Source organism: Oncorhynchus masou, chromosome 15 (assembly GCF_036934945.1).
Source record: "Oncorhynchus masou masou isolate Uvic2021 chromosome 15, UVic_Omas_1.1, whole genome shotgun sequence".
Lineage (NCBI taxonomy): Eukaryota > Metazoa > Chordata > Actinopteri > Salmoniformes > Salmonidae > Oncorhynchus > Oncorhynchus masou.
The window spans coordinates 65,019,643-65,041,930 of NC_088226.1; the positions used below are offsets into that span (position 1 = coordinate 65,019,643).

The following is a 22,288-nucleotide window of genomic DNA, read 5'->3' on the forward strand; positions in this document are numbered from 1 at the left end:
GCGTCACTGTCCCTTGCCATACCCCCGACAGCAGAGACAGACTCGCCCACTCTCGCCCATCCTCTCTTTCTGGTCTCTGCAGTGACCCCGCAGTTATGAAGTTTCCCCGGCTGCTATTTCCTTCAACATCACTTCAAGGTCTTCTTTGCTGAAGTTTATATTGCACTTTTCTTGGTTATCCATTTTTGATTTTGATATAGCTATTCTGATGGCTATAATGTGTGAAAAATAAAGTTTGTTTTTGTGTATAATGGGTTCGAGAGCCAACTACATGTTTTAAAATTCCCGAGACACATAGATGAGATAAATGTTATAAAATGGCAATATCAACACCTTGTTATAGTGGACCAAATCCTCTCGTCCTGTCACATGCTTATTTATTGGTTTCAAGCACGTCACTAATGGCAATGACACATAAGAAGATATTTATTACGTTTTAAGAAAACTATGAATTATCTAAGGAACACTTTGAGGAATTGCACTTAGGAACGATTTTTTCCTTAACCTCTATGGGATCGGTGTCCCGATACCAGGATGGTTTAGCTAACGTGCGCTTATGTGATTAGCATGATGTTGTACGTAACGAGAGCATTTCTCAAGAAGCCTTCTATGGGTAGAAAGATTAACAAGAATTTAAGCTAACTACACTGTCCAATTTACAGTAGCTATTACAGTGGAAAACCAGAATGCTATTGTTTGAGGAGAGTACACAACAACAAAACACTTATCACGGCAACTGGTTCGATACATTCACCTCTGAATGTAAACAATGTACGTACATTAAGTAATCTTTCTCTGATTTGTTATCCTGAGGGTCCCAGAGATTAAATGTAGCATAGTTTTGTTTAATAAAATCCATTTTTATATTCAAATGTAGGAACTGGGTTCTACAGTTTGAACCCCTGCTGTCTCCACACCACCCGCACAGGCCATCTAGATGTATGAAAGTTGGTGTATAAGCTATTTTTTTAATTTAATTTTACCTGTTCGGGGGCAGAACGACAGATTTGTACCTTGTCAGCTCGGGGATTTGAACTTGCAACCTTCCGGTTACTAGTCCAACGCTCTAACCACTAGGCTACCCTGCCGCCTAATGATCAATCATGTATGACATTCCTGGAAGTGTGTAAACTTACATTTTGTATTCACATATTATTTTTGTATGTTCTCATATAGTTATGTACTTGTTGAAAATGTTTGGGCAGACTTGATACAAAATATTGTCCAGTATTGTAATACTTCACTGGATCAATCTGAAAATCTGCACACACTGCTTCCATCTAGTGGCCAAAATCTAATTTGTGCCTAAACTGCAATATTATATGATGGTCTTTTTCTTTTTTGATGGGGGAAAAATTAATAATAGAAAATCCAAGTTTTTTTTGTTGGAATTAACTTTTACCAGATCTAATGTGTTATATTCTCCATCATTAATTTCACAAACTACAAAGTGTTTCCTTTCAAATGGTATCAAGAATATGCATATCCTTGCTTCAGGTCCTGAGCTGCAGGCAGTTAGATTTGGGTATGTCATTTTGGGCGAAAATTGAAAAAACCTCTTACTACCCTCAGCCGGTGCTGTCTCTTAGATTTCTTATCTATTAGTAGATTGTAGCCTATATCAATATAACCAGCAGAGCTGTGTGAATTAAAATGTGCTTTCACATTATTTGTGTTTTTTTTACGTGTGTAGAACTTGAGGGTCATTATAAGATAAACCTATGCACTCTGTTACAATGGCATATTCTGTGTAGTGCAGGGGTATTCAAACCGGGGGTCCTCAAATATATATATATATAAAAAATGTTTGCTTGCAACAACAGAATAAACTGATTTTGAATAATGATCTACCAAATCTATTCATTTTAAAATGTTGATAACTTCTAGAGGTCGACCGATTTATGATTTTTCAGCACCGATACTGATTATTGGAGGACCAAAAAAGCCGATGCCGATTAATCGGCCGATTTTTGTTGTTGTTGTAATAATGACCATTACAATAATACTGAATGAACACTTATTTTAACTTAATATAATACATCAATAAAATCTATTTAGCCTCAAGTAAATAATGAAACATGTTCAATTTGGTTTAAATAATGCAAAAACAAAGTGTTGGAGGAGAAAGTAAAAGTGCAATATTTGCCATGTAAGAAAGCTAATGTTTAAGTTCCTTGCTCAGAACATGAGAACATATGAAAGCTGGTGGTTCTTTTTAGCAGGAGTCTTCAATATTCCCAGGTAAGAAGTTTTAGGTTGTAGTTATTATAGAAATTATAGGACTATTTCCCTCTATACCATTTGTATTTCGTTAACCTTTGACTATTGGATGTTCTAATAGGCACTTTAGTATTGCCAGTGTAACATTCTAGCTTCCATCCCTCTCCTCGCTCCTCCCTGGGCTCGAACCAGGAACACAACGACAACAGCCACCCTCGAAGCAGTGTTACCCATGCATAGCAATGGAAACAACGACAAGGCTCAGAGCGAGCGAGTGACGTTTGAAACGCTATTAGCGCGCGCTAACTAGCCAGCCATTTCACTTCGGTTACACCAGCCTCATCTCTGGATTTGATAGGCTTGAAGTCATAAACAGCGCAATGCTTGACACACAACGATGAGCTGCTGGCAAAACGCACAGAAGTGCTGTTTGAATGAATGTTTATGCACCTGCTTCTGTCTACCACCGCTCAGCCAGATACTTAGATACTTGTATGCTCAGTCAGATTATACGCAATGCAGGACACGCAAGATAATATCTAGTAATATCATCAACCATGTGTAGTTAACTAGTGATTATGATTGATTGTTTTTTATAAGATAAGTTTAATGCTAGCTAGCAACTTACCTTGGCTTACTGCATTCGCGTAACAGGCAGTCTCCTTGTGGAGTGCAATGAGAGAGAGTTAGGTCTTTATTGCGTTGGACTAGTTAACTGTAAGGTTGCAAGTCTATAGAGTGTAGAGAATGGAGGTTGTAGACCCCTGGTGTAGTAGTCTATAGAGTGCTGAGAATGGAGGCCTAACTGGAAACCAGGGTTACCAGAATATACTTTCTATATCTGTGGTGCTGTTGCTCTAACATCATACCAGGGCTGTGTTTATTTCTGCTGTGAAGTTAGTGCTCTGATCAGTAACACTTGTTTATATACTGAACAAAAATATTAAAGCGACATGTAAAGTGTTGGTCCCATGTATCATGAGCTAAAATAACAGATCCCAGGAATTTTCCATAAGCACAAAAAGCTTATCTCAATTTTTTTTTTATCCGTTAGTGAACATTTCTCCTTTGCCAAGATAATCTATCCACCTGATGGTTGTGGCATATCAAGAAGCTGATTAAACAGCATGATCATTACACAGGTGCACCTTGTGCTGAGGACAATAAAAGGCCACTCTAAAATGTGCAGTTTTGTCACACAACACAATGCCACAGATGTCTCAAATTTTGAAGGAGCATGGAATTGGCATGCTGGCATGAAGGAATGTCCACCAGAGATGTTGCCAGAGAATTGACTGTTAGTTTCTCTACCAGAAGCCGCCTCAATGTCATTTCAGAGAATTTGGCAGTACGTCCAACCGGCCTCACAACCGCAGACCACGTGTATGGCGAGCGTTTTCCAGATGTCAATTTTGTGAACAGAGTGCCCCATTGTGGCAGTGGGGTAATTGCAGTGGTGTAAAGTACTTAAGTAAAAATACTTTAAAGTAGTTTTTGGGGGTATCTTTGCTTTACAATTTTTATATTTTTACTTCACTACATACCTAAAGAAAATCATGTATTTTTACTGCATACATTTTCCCTGACACCCAAAAGTACTCGCTACATTTGGAATGTTTAGCAGAAAATGGTTAAATTGACACACTTAAAGAGAACAATCCTAGTCATTCCTACTGCCTCTGATCTGACTCACTAAACACATTCTTAATTTGTAAATTATGTCTTGAGTGTTGGAGCCTGCCCCTGGCTTTCCAAAAATAAATAATAAAATTGTTCCGTGCTTAATATAAGGATTTTAATTATTCACTTTTCATACTTAAGTATATTTTAGCAATTACATTTACTTTTGATACTTAAATATATTTAAAACCTAATACTTTTAGACTTTTACTCAAGTAGTATTTTACTGGGTGACATTTACTTGAGTCAGACTCGTTTTCTATTAAGGTATCTTTACTTTTACTCAAGTGTGACAATTGAGTACTTTTTCCACCACTGGGTAATGGTATGGACATGCATAGGCTATGGACAACAAACACAATTGCGTTTTATCAATGGCAATTTGAATGCACAGAGATACCGTGACGAGATCCTGACGCCCATTGTCGTGCCATTCATGTTTCAGCATGATAATGCACAGCCCCATGTCGCAAGGATCTGTACACAATTCCTGGAAGCTGAAAATGTCCCAGTTCTTCCATGGTCTGCATACTCACCAGACATGTTACCAATTGAGCATGTTTGGGATGCTCTGGATCGATTGGTACGACAGTGTGTTACAATTCTCGCCAATATCCAGCAACTTCGCACAGCCATTGAAGAGGAGTGGGAGAACATTCAACAACCTGATCAGCGAAGGAGATGTGTTGCGCTGCATGAGGTAAATGTCAACAACCTGATCAGCGAAGGAGATGTGTTGCGCTGCATGAGGTAAATGGTGTTCAAAACAGACTGGTTTTCTGATCCGCACCCCTACATTTATGGTATCTCTGACCAAGAGATGTATATGTGAACTCCATAGATTAGGGCCTCATGAATTTATTTCAAGACTGATTTCCTTATATGAACTGTAACTCTTTTATATTTGTGTTTAGTGCCCTGAGGCGTACACACTGTCTGTAGACTGCTATCACCCTCTCGGCTACTCTACCCTTCTGTCTCTGTATATCTCTCTCTTTTTCTTTTTCTAGTAAAGAAAGATGTATGCAAACATACCTTGAAGGGTATATTAAATGAAGACATCACTTGAAAAGAAAGGATAATACCCACCCACTGTGTTGGGCTCTGAGTGGAATGTAGTTTCCACCAGCTCAGTTTTTTTCTCTCCAAATGGCGTGACAATGATCGTAGGAGTTGGTAAGACCGCAAAAACAGATCTGGGACCAGGCAAGACCACACTACTCCTGAGAGAATAACATTGTGAGGTTATTTCACCAGAACTCTCCCACGTTGTCTGTGGTATTCATGTCTCTTAATTAGGGCTAGGACCCTTTTTTTTCTCAATTTCCGCCTGAATGGCTTGTCCAAAGTAAACTGCCTGTTGCTCAGGCCCTGAAGCCAGGATATGCATATAATTGGTACCATTGGAAAGAAGAAATGTTGAAGTCTGTAGAAATGTTAATATAATGTAGGAGAATATAACACAATAGATATGGTAGGAGAAAATCCAAAGAAAAACGAACCAGAATTTTTTTTTTCTTGAGATGACGTTCTTACAACGGCAAGTATAGGGCATACTTAAAATTAGCGACCATAGTGCAATTCTTATGGCTTCCACAGGGTGTCAGCAGTCTGTCCAAGTTTTCAGGCTTGTAACTTCCAAAACGAATAAGAAATATCAGTTTTAGTACAGGGACACAGTCTTGGAAATTAGTGTTTGCGCGCGCCATGAAGACAGGACGCACCTGTTTAAAATCGTATTCCTATTGAACATACTTCTTTCCGTAAGAAATATTATAGTTTGATTACATTTTCGGGTATCTGAGGAGTAAATAGAAACGTTTTTTGACTTGTTGAAACAAAGTTTAGGGGTAGATTTTCAGATTCCTTTCTCTGCGTGTTGAACGAGTGGATTACTCAAATCGATGGCGCCAACTAAACAGACTTTTTTCAGGATATAAAGAAGGATTTTATCGAACAAAACTACACTACATGTTATAACTGGGACCCTTTGGATGACAAATCAGAGGAAGATTTTCAAAAAGTGAATATTTAATCGATATTTGTGAATTCATGAAACCTGTGCCGGTGGAAAAATATTTTGATGTGGGGAGCTGTCCTCAAACATTCACATGGCATGTTTACGCTGTAATAGCTACTGTAAATCGGACAGTGCAGTTAGATTAACAAGAATTTAAGCTTTCAACCGATATAAGACACTTTTTTTATATGTACCTACATTTTTAATAACCATACTTTTTTATGATTACTTATTTGAATTGCGCACCCTCCAGTTTCACCGGAAGCGGGACACCTAGGCTTAAGTTAAGAGAATGCCAGAAGTAGACAATAGTAAGGTGGAGGGGGGGATTGTCTTGTTATGGGATTATACAAGACATGTGGGGGTTAAGGCATACACACACATACAATAAAAACAGACTGCACTGTTCTAAGGGCATAACTTAACTTCAAGTGGACAGTCAGACCACAGGAGGAGAAGATCTTCATTTAGACAACTGAGAGAGCATCCAAAGACAATGAAAAACACATTATATTGGAGAGCGCTCTATGCTATTGTAGAAAACATGAAAACATGCTCAGTCAGTCAGTAGCAGTGCTGGCCAGAGCAGACATCTCTAGAGATGTTCTATAAACACAACCTTTGGAAGAAGTCCTCCCTATTAGAATAGGATATTGGATTGTGAGGATGTTATTACTTCAGCTTGTTATTTCTACACAAGGTTCCCACTCGTACAGCCAGACAAAAGGGATGCAAAGAACAAACTCCCAAGGACGAATACTGACAGAACAGGTTGATGGACGTCAAACGAGGCTATAGGTGACGTCCAGGCCTCCGAGGATGGAATCTCTCTCTCTTTTTTTTCTTTTCTCTCATTCTTTCTCTTGTAGAGACACAAACAAACCTTGAAGGGTATATTAAATTAAGACATCACTTGAAAAGAGAGGATAATACCCACCCACTGTTTTGGGCTCTCTGAGTGGTAATCTAGTTTCCACCAGCTTGGACCTCTGTTGTGCATTGTGGTATTGTTGTGTTGGCCACAAGCCTGACCGACGGGAGAAAGCATAGAATTACTAGAGTGGACAAAGCCCCTCACTCACACCACTTGAATGGAAATACCTATTCTAGTAATTCCAAAAGGGCCTGCAATTCTACATATTCTGCCATGGTGCTGAGAGAAAATATTGCAATTCTCGGCATAATTAGCATGACTAATTCTGTATTATTTTGCTCAAACATAAAAACAAAATATATCACTCTAAATTCATTGTTTTTGGAATTTTCAATTATCCCTGACTAATGGACCTACATTACCATTCAAAAGTTTGGGGTTACTTAGAAATGCCCTTATTTTTGAAAGGAAAGCACTTTTTTTGTCAATTAAAATAACATTGAATTGATCAGAAATACAAGTGTAGACATTGTTAATGTTCTAAATGACTATTGTAGCTGGAAACGGCAGATTTTTGTATTATCAGAAAACATCACTCCTGTGTTCCAATGGCACGTTGTTACCCATTCCAAGTTTATCATTTTAAAAGGCTAATTGATCATTCGAAAACCATTTTGCAATTATGTTAGCACAGCTGAAAACTGTTGTTCTTTTAAAGAAGCAATAAAACTGGCCTTCTTTAGACTTGTTGAGTATCTGGAGCATCAGCATTTTGTGGGTTCGATTACAGGCTCAAAATGGCCAGAAACAAAGAACTTTCTTCTGAAACTTGTCAGTCTATTCTTGTTCTGAGAAATGAAGGCTATTCCATGTGAGAAATTGGCAAGAAACTGAAGATCTCGTACAACGCTGTGTACTACTCCCTTCACAGAACAGCGCAAACTGGCTCAAACCAGAATAGAAATAGGAGTGGGAGGCCCCGGTGCACAACTGAGCAAGAAGACAAGTACATTAGAGTGCCGAGTTTGAAAAACAGACGCCTCACAAGTCCTCCACTGGTAGCTTTATTAAATTGTACCGGCAAAACACTAATGTAAATGTCAGCAGTGAAGAGGCGACTCTGGGATGCTGGCTTTTTCATCTGCCGTTACCAGCTAGTCATTTACAACATTAACAATGTCTACACTATATTCCTGATCAATTTGATGTTATTTTAATGGACAAATGTGCTTTTCTTTCAAAAACAAGGATTTTTCTAAGTGACCCCAAACTTTTGAACGGTAGTGTATATTAAAAAAAATATAAAGCTCCTTTATCCTTTCTACATACTTTATATCTGGTTTTAGTAGTTTAAGGTTACACTGAAAACGTTTTACCATCCCGAAAATGTGTATAATTAGATAAAATAATAATAGAGGGCCTAAGTTATTTCACTAATGGCACCCTACTCCCTATTTAGTGCACTACTTTTTACCAGGGCCCATAGGCATATGACTTCTGTTCAACATGATTGATTCTAATAGACAAACAAGAGGGGCTCGTCTTTGCAGTGTGGGGGCCCGACCATACAGAACACAGATGGGGAGTGGAGGAGGACGCACACAAAGGAGGAATTGAGGAAGAGATGGCGAGAGTTGGTAGATGCATTGTGTTGTGGCCAAAACATCTGTCCAGTGTCCACGTTGCACTGTGGGAGACAGTAGGCATTCTGTCAATAGTGCTCGGGTGCAAAAACATTAGCATTCTGAGTTGGAGTGGAGAGAGGGAGAGAAAGGGTGTCATGTGCTCAACACTGGAGAGGAAGGAGACCGAGAGGAAGAAACAGAATACGGAAATAGAGGACAGAAGGAGACAGCGAAACAAAGGGAGGGAAGACTAACACTGCATGGGACTAAGAGAGGAGGAGGGGAAAAAGAGATGGGACATAGTGACAAGCCAAAACACTACCTGAGCTAGAGGGAGAAATATACAGACTAGCTACAGTTAGTCCTCTGAGGATGGGGACCTGCTTTAGCTCTGACCCCGCAAGAGACTCAGGTCACCAACTGGTTCCCATCAAGCATGTCGCCACATGGCCCAGACGAACCAAGGCTGTCGCTAGCGTAGGAAGTTACATCTCCACAACATGGGATCTGACCTACAACCCCAGGTAAACATTGAATACTTAATACCTACTTAACCTTTTTTCATACGTTCCTTATGTTTGCACCTAATTCAGTCTTGCCAAATCCTGACAACACTTTTTCTTCATTACCAAATGGAAGAAAACGGACTGAAACACAGGAAGAGAAACGCTGGTTTTTGTTTTCCGTTGCAAAAACGTTCTTACACATTTTACGTTGCATGCCCTAGTGAACACAACCCAGGAGTTGTGTTAGATAAATACCTTTTTGTGGTATTGATATTGATCCGCAGCAGCAGCGAGGCTTATAAACTGCTGCATTACAGCTCGTTACATTTGTTTTTTGGTGAAGACGTGTCTCGTGTTGTACATCACCCTATTTGGGACAGCAGTGCGTGTGGCATCTGCATCACACTGTTTTAACCGCTCATATACACATGCGCACACAAACAAACACACACACACGCACACACGCACACACACACACACACACGCGCACACACGCACACACACACACGCAGTCAACCACACACACGCACGCAGTCAACCACACACACGCACGCAGTCAACCACACACACGCACGCAGTCAACCACACACACGCACGCATACATACAGTCAACCGCGCACATATACTTACACACATACACACCCTAACGGCACCCTCAGAAAGCAGACATTGGATTCATTTGGATTGACTGGAGGCATATGACAGCATTACTAGCACGGTCAGCAATTACCCAGTCCCTCTTACCAAAGCCAGCCCATGCAACAGGTGGATAGCCTCTCACTGTAGGAGTCTGACAGGCCATAGACATATATTTGTGTTGACCAAAAACTTTAACATGCAAATCAGTGATGACTACAAGGACCAGATTCTTAAAACATCAGAAAGCATTTTAAATTCAAAATGTGATATTCACAAGCAAACCAAAATGCTGTTACTGAACAGAGACAACACGTCACTGTAGATCGGCCAGCCCCTAGTGGCGACCAAGCTAAATTCTGATGTTTGCGCTAATTTGTAAACTTCGTAGCCTAGTGGTTAGAGCGTTGGGCTAGTATCCGGAAGGTTGCAAGTTCAAATCCCCGAGCTGATAAGGTACAAATCTGTCATTCTGCCCCTGTACAGTCATTAGGACAGAACTGTGTCATCAGTGTTTAGTCATTGAAGTTGTCTACAGTGTTTCTTGTGGATGGCACAGATCAATGAAGTGGTGGGGTTAGCCATGTGGATGTACCTGGCTGTTTTGCCTCAGGTTTACTCTGGGTATGCGTCACGTGCTATGACTGCTGTCTGTGTGGAATGCTGTCTGAAAATAATGGTTTTTACAAACCTTATTTCTACCAGACATCACAAACATCAGACATCACATTACAAACCTTATTTCTACCAACATCCCTGGTGCCTGAGCTGGCTCCAGCACCAGATAAATTCTGAGATATAGCCTAGCAGATGTGGAATAGCTATGTATCAGTGTGCCAAGTCACATACCTACTGTACGTCCTTGATGTAATAACTAAGGAACCATAACCTAATGTTATCTGCAGGGATGCAAACTTTTTGGAGAATATTCGTCGTTTTGAATCCAAAATAAATGACCTACGTGATTCATGTCGATCCGCTCTGGAAAGAGCGGAATGGCAGTTTGCCAGTTAGTTTACAGCAGTGTGTCCTCTGAACAGTAATGAAGAGGTCAAGTAGGTGAGAAGCCTGACCACGGTGACTGGGTGAGAAGGTGATGAAGCGTACTTCATGAGCTGTAACCGAAAAACAACTGGCATTTGGAAAGTTTGAGGTGAGGGAGAAAGTGGGGTGGAACAAGTATTGTTATCATAAGGTATCTTGCTTGCTGGATCAAATTCTCCGTTAGCTAGCCAGAGAAATGTTGAGCAACATTAGCCCACCTAACTGATCAAATAATGGAGTTTATAAAAATGAGCATCCTGATAAAGTACATCAGATGAGGTAACTTTAGTAACTTAACCAATTCACTATAACTGGTATATGACTCCTTGCCGTTCCTCAAGTTATAACGCGTTCGCTGCTTACTGGACCCTGGTAATCTGTGAATTACTAAAGAACTAACTACTATCTGTGGAGTAATGTTTTCCTCCTTCAGTATGTGGTTAATTTTCAGAATGAGAGAATTCGGTGAAAATGAGGAGTTGCTTGTTAAACAAGTGGATTCAGGGATCAAGTGGAGCTGGAGCTGGAGCTGGGTCTGGCTTACACTGGATGCCACTGTAGAGGTGAAAGGAACACAACACTTTCCCTCTTTCTCACTTTCTCAATACAGTGGATAAAAAGGGGTATGTCAGGTGTTACACTCTGCCTGAAAGAGATCCATTATAACAACAAAGGGTCTCATGCTCTGCTGGCACATTGTCGAGCAGATGTCCAATGGCAGAAAGTGTACAATGTAATAATGTGCAGTGTAGCCCAAATATATATTGTTTTTGTTGTGTTGAACTTGACAGTAACACTTGTCTAATCCCCCCTCACTAACACATGTTTTCCTCAGTGAATGTTATTTTTTTGCACACATGTAGCCTTGTTCATTTGATCGATGTCTGCTGTAGTGGCCACTATAATAGAGCAAAAATGGAATGCCTGTTTGTTTCATTCTATTTCTACTTTAAGATGTTTTTTTCCCAAGTGTAATATTTAGGTGTGTGTGTGGTCACAAGTGTTCTGTTTATTATATTGTCATGGCTAACTGCAATATTAGTGTATTGTTTTTTCTCAAGACTTGAGTGTCATTTGCAGTAAAGTCTAGGCAACAAATGACATTGGGTTGCTTTCTTACATTTTTTTTAGCTATGAGTTATGTTCAGATTAACCACTTTTTATTTCACACACAGAGACTGATCATGTAGATCATATTCTTTGTTGTTTAATTAGTTAACCTGCATTTTCCCCCATCAGGGATTTGTTTTGCATGTTTCAGTGCAAAAAAAAGTGTCACCTTTTTAGGCCCTCACCAGTTTGTGTCCCTGTATCTGTTGTGCTCTGCTGCACACAGACTCACCACCTGGAGCTGCTGTTGACATTGCTGCTTTACAGCAACATGTAGGAGAAACATTAGTCTTCAGGCTCCCGAGTGGCGCAGGGGTCTAAGGCACTGCAGTCCCTGGTTCGAATTGGGAGTCCCATAGGGTGGAGTACAATTGGCCCAGTGTCGTCCGGGGTAGGCCGCTATTGTAAATAAGAATTTGTTCTTAACGGACTTGCCTAGTTAAATAAAGGTTAAATATTAATTAAAAAAAAAACATTTGTAAGATCAATCTGGGCCTTCTCGATGAGAAACACCACACTGAGTACTACAGCATTGGGTTGAATGTCTTAACGCTACACTGAGGGAAACAGTGCCTCCTACTGGCCCTCCAACACCACTTCCAGCAGCATACCACTCTGCATCCCACTGCTGGCTTGCCTCTGAAGCTAAGCGGGGTTGGTCCTTGGTCTGTCCCAGGATGGGAGACCAGATGCTGATGGAAGTGGTGTTGGGAGGGCCAGGTGGAGGCACTCTTTCCTCTGGTAGAAACAAATATATCCCAATTCCCCAGAGCAGTGATTGGGGACATTGCCCTGTGTAGGGTGCTGTCTTTTCAGATGGTGTATGTGTGTACTGACTCTGGTCACTAAAGATCCCGCGTCACTTATCATAAGAGTAGCGGTGTTAACCCTGGTGTCCTGGCTAAATTCCAAATTTGACCCTTATAGCATCATGGCTGCCGAATCATCCCCAGCTTGTAATTGGCTGCTTCATCTCCCTTCTCTCCCCTCTTACTATTCCTGAGGTCGTTGATGTAAATGAGAATGTGTTCTCAGTCAACTTACCTGGTAAATAAATAAAAAGTACCACAGCATTGGGTTGAATGTCTTATCTTAACACTACACATTGGATTGATTCTTAAAACCAAACACTTCCCCAGAGAATAACCTTGTTCTTTTTCTTGTTGTTAAAGTAAGAACACCTTGGTCCCGCTACGTGTTTCTTCTGTGGCAGGTTTTCTTGTTGTTAAAGTAAGAACACCTTGGTCCCGCTACGTGTTTCTCCTGTGGCAGGTTTTCTTGTTGTTAAAGTAAGAACACTTTGGTCCCGCTACGTGTTTCTCCTGTGGCAGGTTTTCTTGTTGTTAAAGTAAGAACACTTTGGTCCCGCTACGTGTTTCTCCTGTGGCAGGTTTTCTTGTTGTTAAAGTAAGAACACCTAGGTCCCGCTACGTGTTTCTCCCGTGGCAGGTTTTCTTGTTGTTAAAGTAAGAACACTTTGGTCCCGCTACGTGTTTCTCCCGTGGCAGCTTTTCTTGTTGTTAAAGTAAGAACACCTTGGTCCCGCTACGTGTTTCTCCTGTGGCAGGTTTTCTTGTTGTTAAAGTAAGAACACCTTGGTCCCGCTACGTGTTTCTCCTGTGGCAGGTTTTCTTGTTGTTAAAGTAAGAACACCTTGGTCCCGCTACGTGTTTCTCCCGTGGCAGGTTTTCTTGTTGTTAAAGTAAGAACACTTTGGTCCCGCTACGTGTTTCTCCCGTGGCAGGTTTTCTTGTTGTTAAAGTAAGAACACCTTGGTCCCGCTACGTGTTTCTCCTGTGGCAGGTTTTCTTGTTGTTAAAGTAAGAACACCTTGGTCCCGCTACGTGTTTCTCCCGTGGCAGGTTTTCTTGTTGTTAAAGTAAGAACACTTTGGTCCCGCTACGTGTTTCTCCTGTGGCAGGTTTTCTTGTTGTTAAAGTAAGAACACTTTGGTCCCGCTACGTGTTTCTCCCGTGGCAGGTTTTCTTGATGCACCTCTCTCTGTCACTTTAGATCTGTATCGGCTATGGGAGAGTTTATATATTTGGAAACAGTGAATAATTCAGAGGAGCGGATTGAGTTAGTGGTCCCCTAGCTCACGCTATACTGTAAAGATGACTGTGAAGACTAACCATGAAAGACTTGTAATTCATTCATGACCCCCACATGTCTGCCTGGATTGCCAGATGTAACATTGAGTTTGTCACAGGAAATGTTTTTCAGTTTATTCCCAGACAGACTTTAAACTGGTTACATGTCACTTTAGTTCATCAGTTTCCTTTGTATCTCAATATGAATCTCTCACTGTAATCCGCTGTTGTCTCATGTGTGGGATCTGATTGGCTGTTTTTCAATGTTCTTCATGGCCACTGGCATCTGGCACAAAAGAGAGTGACTTGGTGCCTGGGAGTTGTGGTGTAGAGAGGAGTTAAGTCATCAAGAGTAGTCGTGTTCCAATACCCATACTAGCTTACTAAATAGTATGCAAAAAAGAACGCTTTATAGTATGTAAACTTTTTGAAAATAGTACACCAAAACCATTATCTAATGCGTGATTGCGTTGACTCTCACCATTTGTTCATTTTGGTACAGCGTGTCAATTTCTCTTATCAGATGTTGTCAAACATGAGTCGGAAAAGAAGAGTGAATTCTACGAGATAAAACTCTGAAATTAGGATGCAGTTTTCTAATATTTAGAAAAGTGTTTTTGTTTAGCTCGAGTTAATCTAACCCGTTTGCAATCCCTTTAGCGTTGCTTGCTGGCTAGCTACAGAGGATATCTGGCTAGTTAGCTACTGCTATAGCAGTCTGTCTGTCCCTCTGTCTATCGGCCAGTCTGTCTGTCCCTCTGTCTATCGGCCGGCCGGCCGGCCAGTCTGTCTGTCCCTCTGTCTATCGGCCGGTCGGCCAGTCTGTCTGTCAGCCAGACATACAGTGGGACTGTGCAGTAACAGCTATGCTCTGTGTGTTGGGCTAAATCAGGTTAGAGGGAGAGAAAAAATCAGTCCATTAGCAAAGGGCCCACGTTTGTCCTCGTCCTCAGGGTGTATTGTTAGACAGAGAGAGCAGTCGTGTGAGGTAAAACTATACCCAGTGCATTTTGCCCATTCATCCATTGTTGTTGTCTGTTGTTGCTCTTAGTCCTGAGGCCAGGTAAGGGGATATTTTAGTGTTGTAAACAAAAACTGAATAATGGCTACTGCATTTTTTTGTAAGGTTTGTCTATAGATGCAATGCAGAAGAATAGTGTGCAGACCTCTCATATGTCAGAGTTGTGAACATGTAAATTAGGCTATTTATGAATGTATCCTTTCTATGTCCTTTTAGAGGAGATCACATGTGACTTTGATCCTGCCAAGTGGGTAATTTGGCTGTACGAGGAGAAATTTGAAGCAGCCAACCGAGACCTCTTCACTCAGCAGTTCTGCTCACACAAATTACCTGATTAAAAGGCAACTATTGCCCTTTCACCGTAAACGTGGTGACATTTAGAACAAAGGGAGGCTCTGACAAAAAGATCAGGATGTAGAGAATTTGTGAAACCACAGCAATGCAAATTAAAGTTTAGTCCAAATCCCCCTCCAAATTCTCAAGTTGATGCTCTTGGATTTGGGATACTGTGGTTTCGCAAGCCATGTTACAATAGCAACCCAAATAGGCTAATTGTGCTGTAGCACAGCTTGACTGGAAGGGAGATTATATCTTCACCTGGGCGTCGCAGAGGGCTTGTCAAATAAAATCAAGTAGAATTTTATTGGTCGCGTACACATATTTGCAGATGTTATCGCAGGTGCAGCGATTTTTTTTTTAATGTTTTTTTTTTTTTTTTTAAACACTTAAAAAATATATATTTAACTAGGGAAGTCAGTTAAGAGCAAATTCATATTTACAATGACGACTGATTTTTACCTTGTCAGCTTGGGGATTCGATCCAGCAACCTTTCGGTTACTGGCCCAATGCTCTAACCTCTAGACTACCTGCTGCCCCAAATGCTTATACTTGTACTGTTATTTATGAGTATTTGATTGCTGTTAGTGTGGTTTAGTTTCTGCAATAGGGGAAATGACGGAACATGACTGAACATTTAGAATTTATATTTCTCTCTCTCTCGCTATTTTTCTCTCTTTCATGGGAGGATAATACTTTTCTCTCATTTGCTCATGTAACCAAGTGGCTGCTCTTTTGTCTGTTCAACAAAGATCTCTAATTGACATGCACCACTGACATGCATGAGAATGTCATTCATTGTTGAGTTCCAGAGACCACCTTTGACTCATCAATAGCTTCAAACTCCTGACTTGATTGGAGGTGGCAATGATTTGATCACTTCACTTGAACCTTTGATCCATCTTCCATCATCATCATCCATCTTTTTGGGACATTTCCATAAGCATATTCAGAAACAAACCTGACGTTTGTTATTACTTTTATTTTGGCGTAATGTATTGAGGCACTGTTATTGTTTGTACCCAGGGGACTTTTATTTTGAAAACAATAGTACTATCAGCGGCACCTACGCATGTCAGGAGAATGTGGAGAAAAAGATGTTGGTGACTGCTTGGATGAATCTTCTAGGCCAGAGACATTCAACTACAAGTAATAGTTTTCTGTTTTGTTATTACTGCCGAACCCACACGAATTAAGGGTTACAATATGTTTGTATCATTCACGTCCCAGCAGTCATACATTGTAACACTTCAGTATGCAAGCCAAGTTACTTAGCCAACTAAGTCAGCTAACCAGCTAACAGGTAATATCAGTAAGTTATTTCTTCAGATTTAGCACACAAGGATTGTTGTTATATTTGGAATTTGTGATTTATTACTTTTGAGATGGTGAATTTTATTACCATTTCACATGGAATGACCCTGACTTGGAATGACTCAATTCCCTCATGTGTATTATAATATTAATCACCACCATCAATTGGTTACTTTTTCTGGTAGCCATTATTCACTCTTATCCCAGCACTAGGAGGACTGTATAAACAGCTCATGGGTTAGGGTTAGCCAACTGCTCAGTAGCTTAGCAGAGATTATGGTTATTTTAATATTAAATCTTAAAAAGGCCCCTGAATTCAGCCCCATATCAATTTGATTCAAACAGTCAGGCCATTACTTTGAATCCAATTCCGGGACTAAAACAGAATCCAGGATAACCCATGCTCCCTAAAGGAGTAGAGGAGACAATGTAAAGCAGTATACCAGCCTATGGGCGCAGGTCAGAAGTATTGCTCTGTATAGTGGATAATAGGCCCTGGTCAGAAGTATTGCTCTATATAGTGGATAATAGGCCCTGGTCAGAAGTATTGCTCTATATAGTGGATAATAGGCCCTGGTCAGAAGTATTGCTCTATATAGTGGATAATAGGCCCTGGTCAGAAGTATTGCTCTGGATAGTGGATAATAGGCCCTGGTCAGAAGTATTGCTCTGTATAGTGGATAATAGGCCCTGGTCAGAGGTATTGCTCTATATAGTGGATAATAGGCCCTGGTCAGAGGTATTGCTCTATATAGTGGATAATAGGCCCTGGTCAGAAGATTGCTCTGTATAGTGGATAATAAGCCCTGGTCAGAAGATTGCTCTGTATAGTGGATAATAGGCCCTGGTCAGAAGATTGCTCTGTATAGTGGATAATAGGCCCTGGTCAGAAGTATTGCTCTGTATAGTGGATAATAGGCCCTGGTCAGAAGTATTGCTCTTTATAGTGGATAATAGGTCCTGGTCAGAAGTATTGCTCTGTATAGTGGATAATAGGCCCTGGTCAGAAGTATTGCTCTGTATAGTGGATAATAGGCCCTGGTCAGAAGTATTGCTCTGTATAGTGGATAATAGGCCCTGGTCAGAAGTATTGCTCTGTATAGTGGATAATAGGCCCTGGTCAGAAGTATTGCTCTGTATAGTGGATAATAGGCCCTGGTCAGAAGTATTGTTCTGTATAGTGGATAATAGGCCCTGGTCAGAAGTATTGCTCTGTATAGTGGATAATAGGCCCTGGTCAGAAGTATTGCTCTGTATAGTGGATAATAGGCCCTGGTCAGAAGTATTGCTCTTTATAGTGGATAATAGGTCCTGGTCAGAAGTATTGCTCTGTATAGTGGATAATAGGCCCTGGTCAGAAGTATTGCTCTGTATAGTGGATAATAGGCCCTGGTCAGAAGTATTGCTCTGTATAGTGGATAATAGGTCCTGGTCAGAAGTATTGCTCTGTATAGTGGATAATAGGCCCTGGTCAGAAGTATTGCTCTTTATAGTGGATAATAGGTCCTGGTCAGAAGTATTGCTCTGTATAGTGGATAATAGGCCCTGGTCAGAAGTATTGCTCTGTATAGTGGATAATAGGCCCTGGTCAGAAGTATTGCTCTGTATAGTGGATAATAGGCCCTGGTCAGAAGTATTGCTCTGTATAGTGGATAATAGGCCCTGGTCAGAAGTATTGCTCTGTATAGTGGATAATAGGCCCTGGTCAGAAGTATTGTTCTGTATAGTGGATAATAGGCCCTGGTCAGAAGTATTGCTCTGTATAGTGGATAATAGGCCCTGGTCAGAAGTATTGCTCTGTATAGTGGATAATAGGCCCTGGTCAGAAGTATTGCTCTTTATAGTGGATAATAGGTCCTGGTCAGAAGTATTGCTCTGTATAGTGGATAATAGGCCCTGGTCAGAAGTATTGCTCTGTATAGTGGATAATAGGCCCTGGTCAGAAGTATTGCTCTGTATAGTGGATAATAGGCCCTGGTCAGAAGTATTGTTCTGTATAGTGGATAATAGGCCCTGGTCAGAAGTATTGCTCTGTATAGTGGATAATAGGCCCTGGTCAGAAGTATTGCTCTGGATAGTGGATAATAGGCCCTGGTCAGAAGTATTGCTCTGTATAGTGGATAATAGGTCCTGGTCAGAAGTATTGCTCTGTATAGTGGATAATAGGCCCTGGTCAGAAGTATTGCTCTTTATAGTGGATAATAGGTCCTGGTCAGAAGTATTGCTCTGTATAGTGGATAATAGGCCCTGGTCAGAAGTATTGCTCTGTATAGTGGATAATAAGCCCTGGTCAGAAGTATTGCTCTTTATAGTGGATAGTAGGTCCTGGTCAGAAGTATTGCTCTGTATAGTGGATAATAGGCCCTGGTCAGAAGTATTGCTCTGTATAGTGGATAATAAGCCCTGGTCAGAAGTATTGCTCTTTATAGTGGATAGTAGGTCCTGGTCAGAAGTATTGCTCTGTATAGTGGATAATAAGCCCTGGTCAGAAGTATTGCTCTTTATAGTGGATAATAGGCCCTGGTCAGAAGTATTGCTCTGTATAGTGGATAATAGGTCCTGGTCAGAAGTATTGCTCTGTATAGTTGATTGGGTGCCATTTGGGATGCAACCAGGTTATTTATTTATTCACAGAGGTAGATCATCTTTAATATTGCAGATAGATTGTAGCTTCCATCAATGTAATTGTCTAGCTCTTTTCCAGTCCCCCAGATATTTTGTATGTATTTCTATTGGCTGTATATTTTGAACTGTGCTGTTCCACAAAAATGTACAGAATTATAAGAATATTACATGAAGAATGCTTTTGGATTAGATTTATTTCTGTCCTTCATCCGACATTATGATAAAATCTCCCAGACAAATGATATTCATTAAGTTCAAATGATAACCATCCGGCAAGTGTATTGAGGGAGGAATTGATAGTGGTGATATGTAAATATTTTCATTGTCTAGGTTTCAATGGCTAAGTCCCAAATGGCACCGTATTCCCTTCATAGTGCACTATTTATGGCCAGCGCCAATGGGGCTCTGGTAGTGCTTATATATAGAATATAGGGCCATTTCGGACACATCCAATGAAAACCTGGAAGGCTAGAGAGAGCAATAGTCTTCTCTTAATTATGGAGATCTAGGAAGTAGACAGATTTCATGTGTCCGTTTCCTTTCTGATCCAATGCTGCTCCTCGGCTGATTGGTCCGGTTCAGAATACGCTGTAGGAACTTTTGACTTCCTTGCAATTGCCTGACACGCTGGATTTGACTCCACACCTTGGCCTGGATTGAATAGCTTGCAATCCAGTTCTAAAATACAGCTAGCTAGCTTAGCTAACTAGTTAGCTCGCTAGCAATAACATGTTATCGTTAGCCAAGGACCGCATTATAATTTAGCTAGGTAGCATTAGCCTGCTAGCTAGGTAGCATTAGCCTGCTAGCTAGTTAGCTAGCCAGACCTGTATAACGGCTTGGTTTTTTTAATAGTAGCACCGTGACTACTGAATTAATTGAACACGGTTACTTTGGTAAGTGGCCAATTGAGAACTTTATTGTGAAGAACTGATTTGAGTCAGAATTCAGTCAACCAATCTGAATGATCTTAGATGTCTATCTACTAGTGGAAACTTACCGCCAGAGAGTTTTGGGGGATTTTTTTTCTTGTCATGTCATCCTGCTGTACTCAAGTTGCAACGGACATGTGAGATGGATGTGTGCTGGGCCTCAGGGCACCGCTGCAGAAAGACGACATGCAGCTGAGGTGTATTAATAGTAGAGCTGTGTGTGTGGTCTGAAGAAGTGTCTGGATCAGTAGACCCTTGGGGAGAAGAGAGTATGTCTGTGCACTCGTGTTGTCACAATACCAGTATCACGATACCAGGAGGTAAGGAAGCAAATGAAACAAAACATGAAGCGGCCTAAATGTCTTGAGGAAAACAGTCCTAATGTTGGAAAAAAACAGCCTTATGTTGTCACCCAGAGCCACGTGTTTATTTTTGAAGCTATAGCACATCTTTAACAGAAGTAGGTTTTAGGACCGAAGAGTTAGGACCAAAGTTTAGTCTGCTTTGTGTTTTCCTTTTTGCCAAGGAAAATCTGGTATCGTTGTATCACGATACTGGCATCGTGACATTACTGTGTGCACACACAACACTTTCAGCCATGAACATAGTAAAGTAACTAGTTGAATGTCACACGGAAGACTTTTTACCAAACTAAAATAAGATATTGTACTTAATGACATCCATCTAATTGTACCTTTTATCAGTCACTGTGCTATTTGTTTGCCCTGTATCCTGTGTAACACATCACGTGAGTCTGCAAAAGGTGCTGTTGAAGTCCTAGTCTCAGGAGAGTTGGAGAAGGAATGGCATGGAGAAAGGAACAGGAGAGAGGAAGGGCATCTGAAGCTTACTCCAAGCTCTACGCAGACGCAACATTCGGAGTGTTGCAATTACATTTTTCCTCACACAACGGGTGACTCCTTGTAATTAGCGGCGGCCATCGCCATGTTTTTTACTACCTGAAAATTGACACGCCGTATAATTCCTCCCGCAGCCGTGGAGGCAGTGTTGTCGCTTGGTTACTTGATCTGATATATAGGCTATTCATCAAGTAGTCTATTTTGCATTGATAATCAAATATAATCTCAGCGACTGTTCAAACAGGAAAACAAACAAGAATCGACCTAAATAGGTATTTTGTTTTAGAAGTAATAACTAGTTATTACAGGCTATTGTGAAATGGTAGAACCTGCTGAGGCCAACTAGCTATCCAGGTGCTTTTCCTCGTCATGACCAAAACATGATGACGTACAATTTTTAGCTGATATGGGAATGAATACACAAGCAGCATATCAAACTGGGATAATGTTTGAGTTTTCACCGGCAAGTAGAATAATATTTGCCAGGGCATATTTTTATTCTATTTTTATAAATCGTATTATTTCACAGGGAGATGTGGGAAGCTAAAGGCTAGCTAGCTTGATATGTTTTTAGCCAGGCTAAGCAAGCTAGCCAGGCTGCCAGCTAGCTGCTACCAGCAAGGGAAGGTGACTCTTGGTTTCACAAAATATAAATAAAAACAGTTACTATTGCACTGTTGTGAGTAGGAATGGGACCGGAGAGGATGTCATGTTACGAAAAGGTGTCAGCTACACCAAAAATCCTGGCGAGGGGAGAAGGTGAGGGGAGAAGGTGAGGGGAGAATAGGGTAGGTGAAGGGATAAGGTGAGGGGAGAATAGGGTAGTGTAGGGGAGAATAGGGTAGTGTAGGGGAGAATAGGGGAGGGGAGAAGGGCAGCTGTGGGAGACTGATAAGCATGTCACTGGCCCATCACACCCACTGACATGATGATTCAATCCAGCCCCCAGTGTGTGTGGGTGGGTGTGTGTGCGCCTGTGGACATTTATTTTTGTGTGAGAGAAACTGTGCATGTGCCTGCATGTATTTTTTTCCCTCTTATTTCTTTGCGTGGGCAGAGCAAGAGCACAGGTGAAGACTGTCCATCTGCTTCTAACACGGAGAGAGGGAAAGAGCGAGGGGGAGAGAGAGCGGGGGGGGAGAGGAAAAGCGGAGGGAGTGAGTTGGCACTGTTTCCTCTCCCTGATGAAATTGGGCTGGAATTTAGTTTCCTAAAAACAAACAGCAGGAGACTGCAAAACCCACCTCCCTCATGTCTCCTCTCTTCCCTCCTCCCTGCCTCCCCCTAGTCTCGACAGCTCCGGAGCGTGACGTAACCACACAATTACACCAGGGATCACACTGCCGCCGTGGGAGAGTGCTGCTCTCTGCTCTACACAAATAACCTGTATATAT

At 41.1% G+C, this 22,288-nt stretch overlaps 1 protein-coding gene across 3 annotated transcripts in view; it reads left to right on the forward strand.

Moving 5' to 3' along the window:
* Positions 1-22,288, forward strand: part of LOC135556661 (pleckstrin homology domain-containing family A member 7-like) — a 189,324-nt gene that overhangs the window by 21,817 nt on the left and 145,219 nt on the right. Inside the window, exon 1 of one of the 3 annotated variants that reach the window (XM_064990036.1) lies at positions 8,625-8,943. The exons of the other annotated variants lie outside the window; for them this stretch is intronic. Coding sequence (XP_064846108.1) covers positions 8,792-8,943 — 152 coding nt within the window. The 5' untranslated portion in view covers positions 8,625-8,791. Of the gene's footprint in view, positions 1-8,624; positions 8,944-22,288 lie in introns of those variants that run through there. 3 annotated transcript variants of the gene reach the window in all.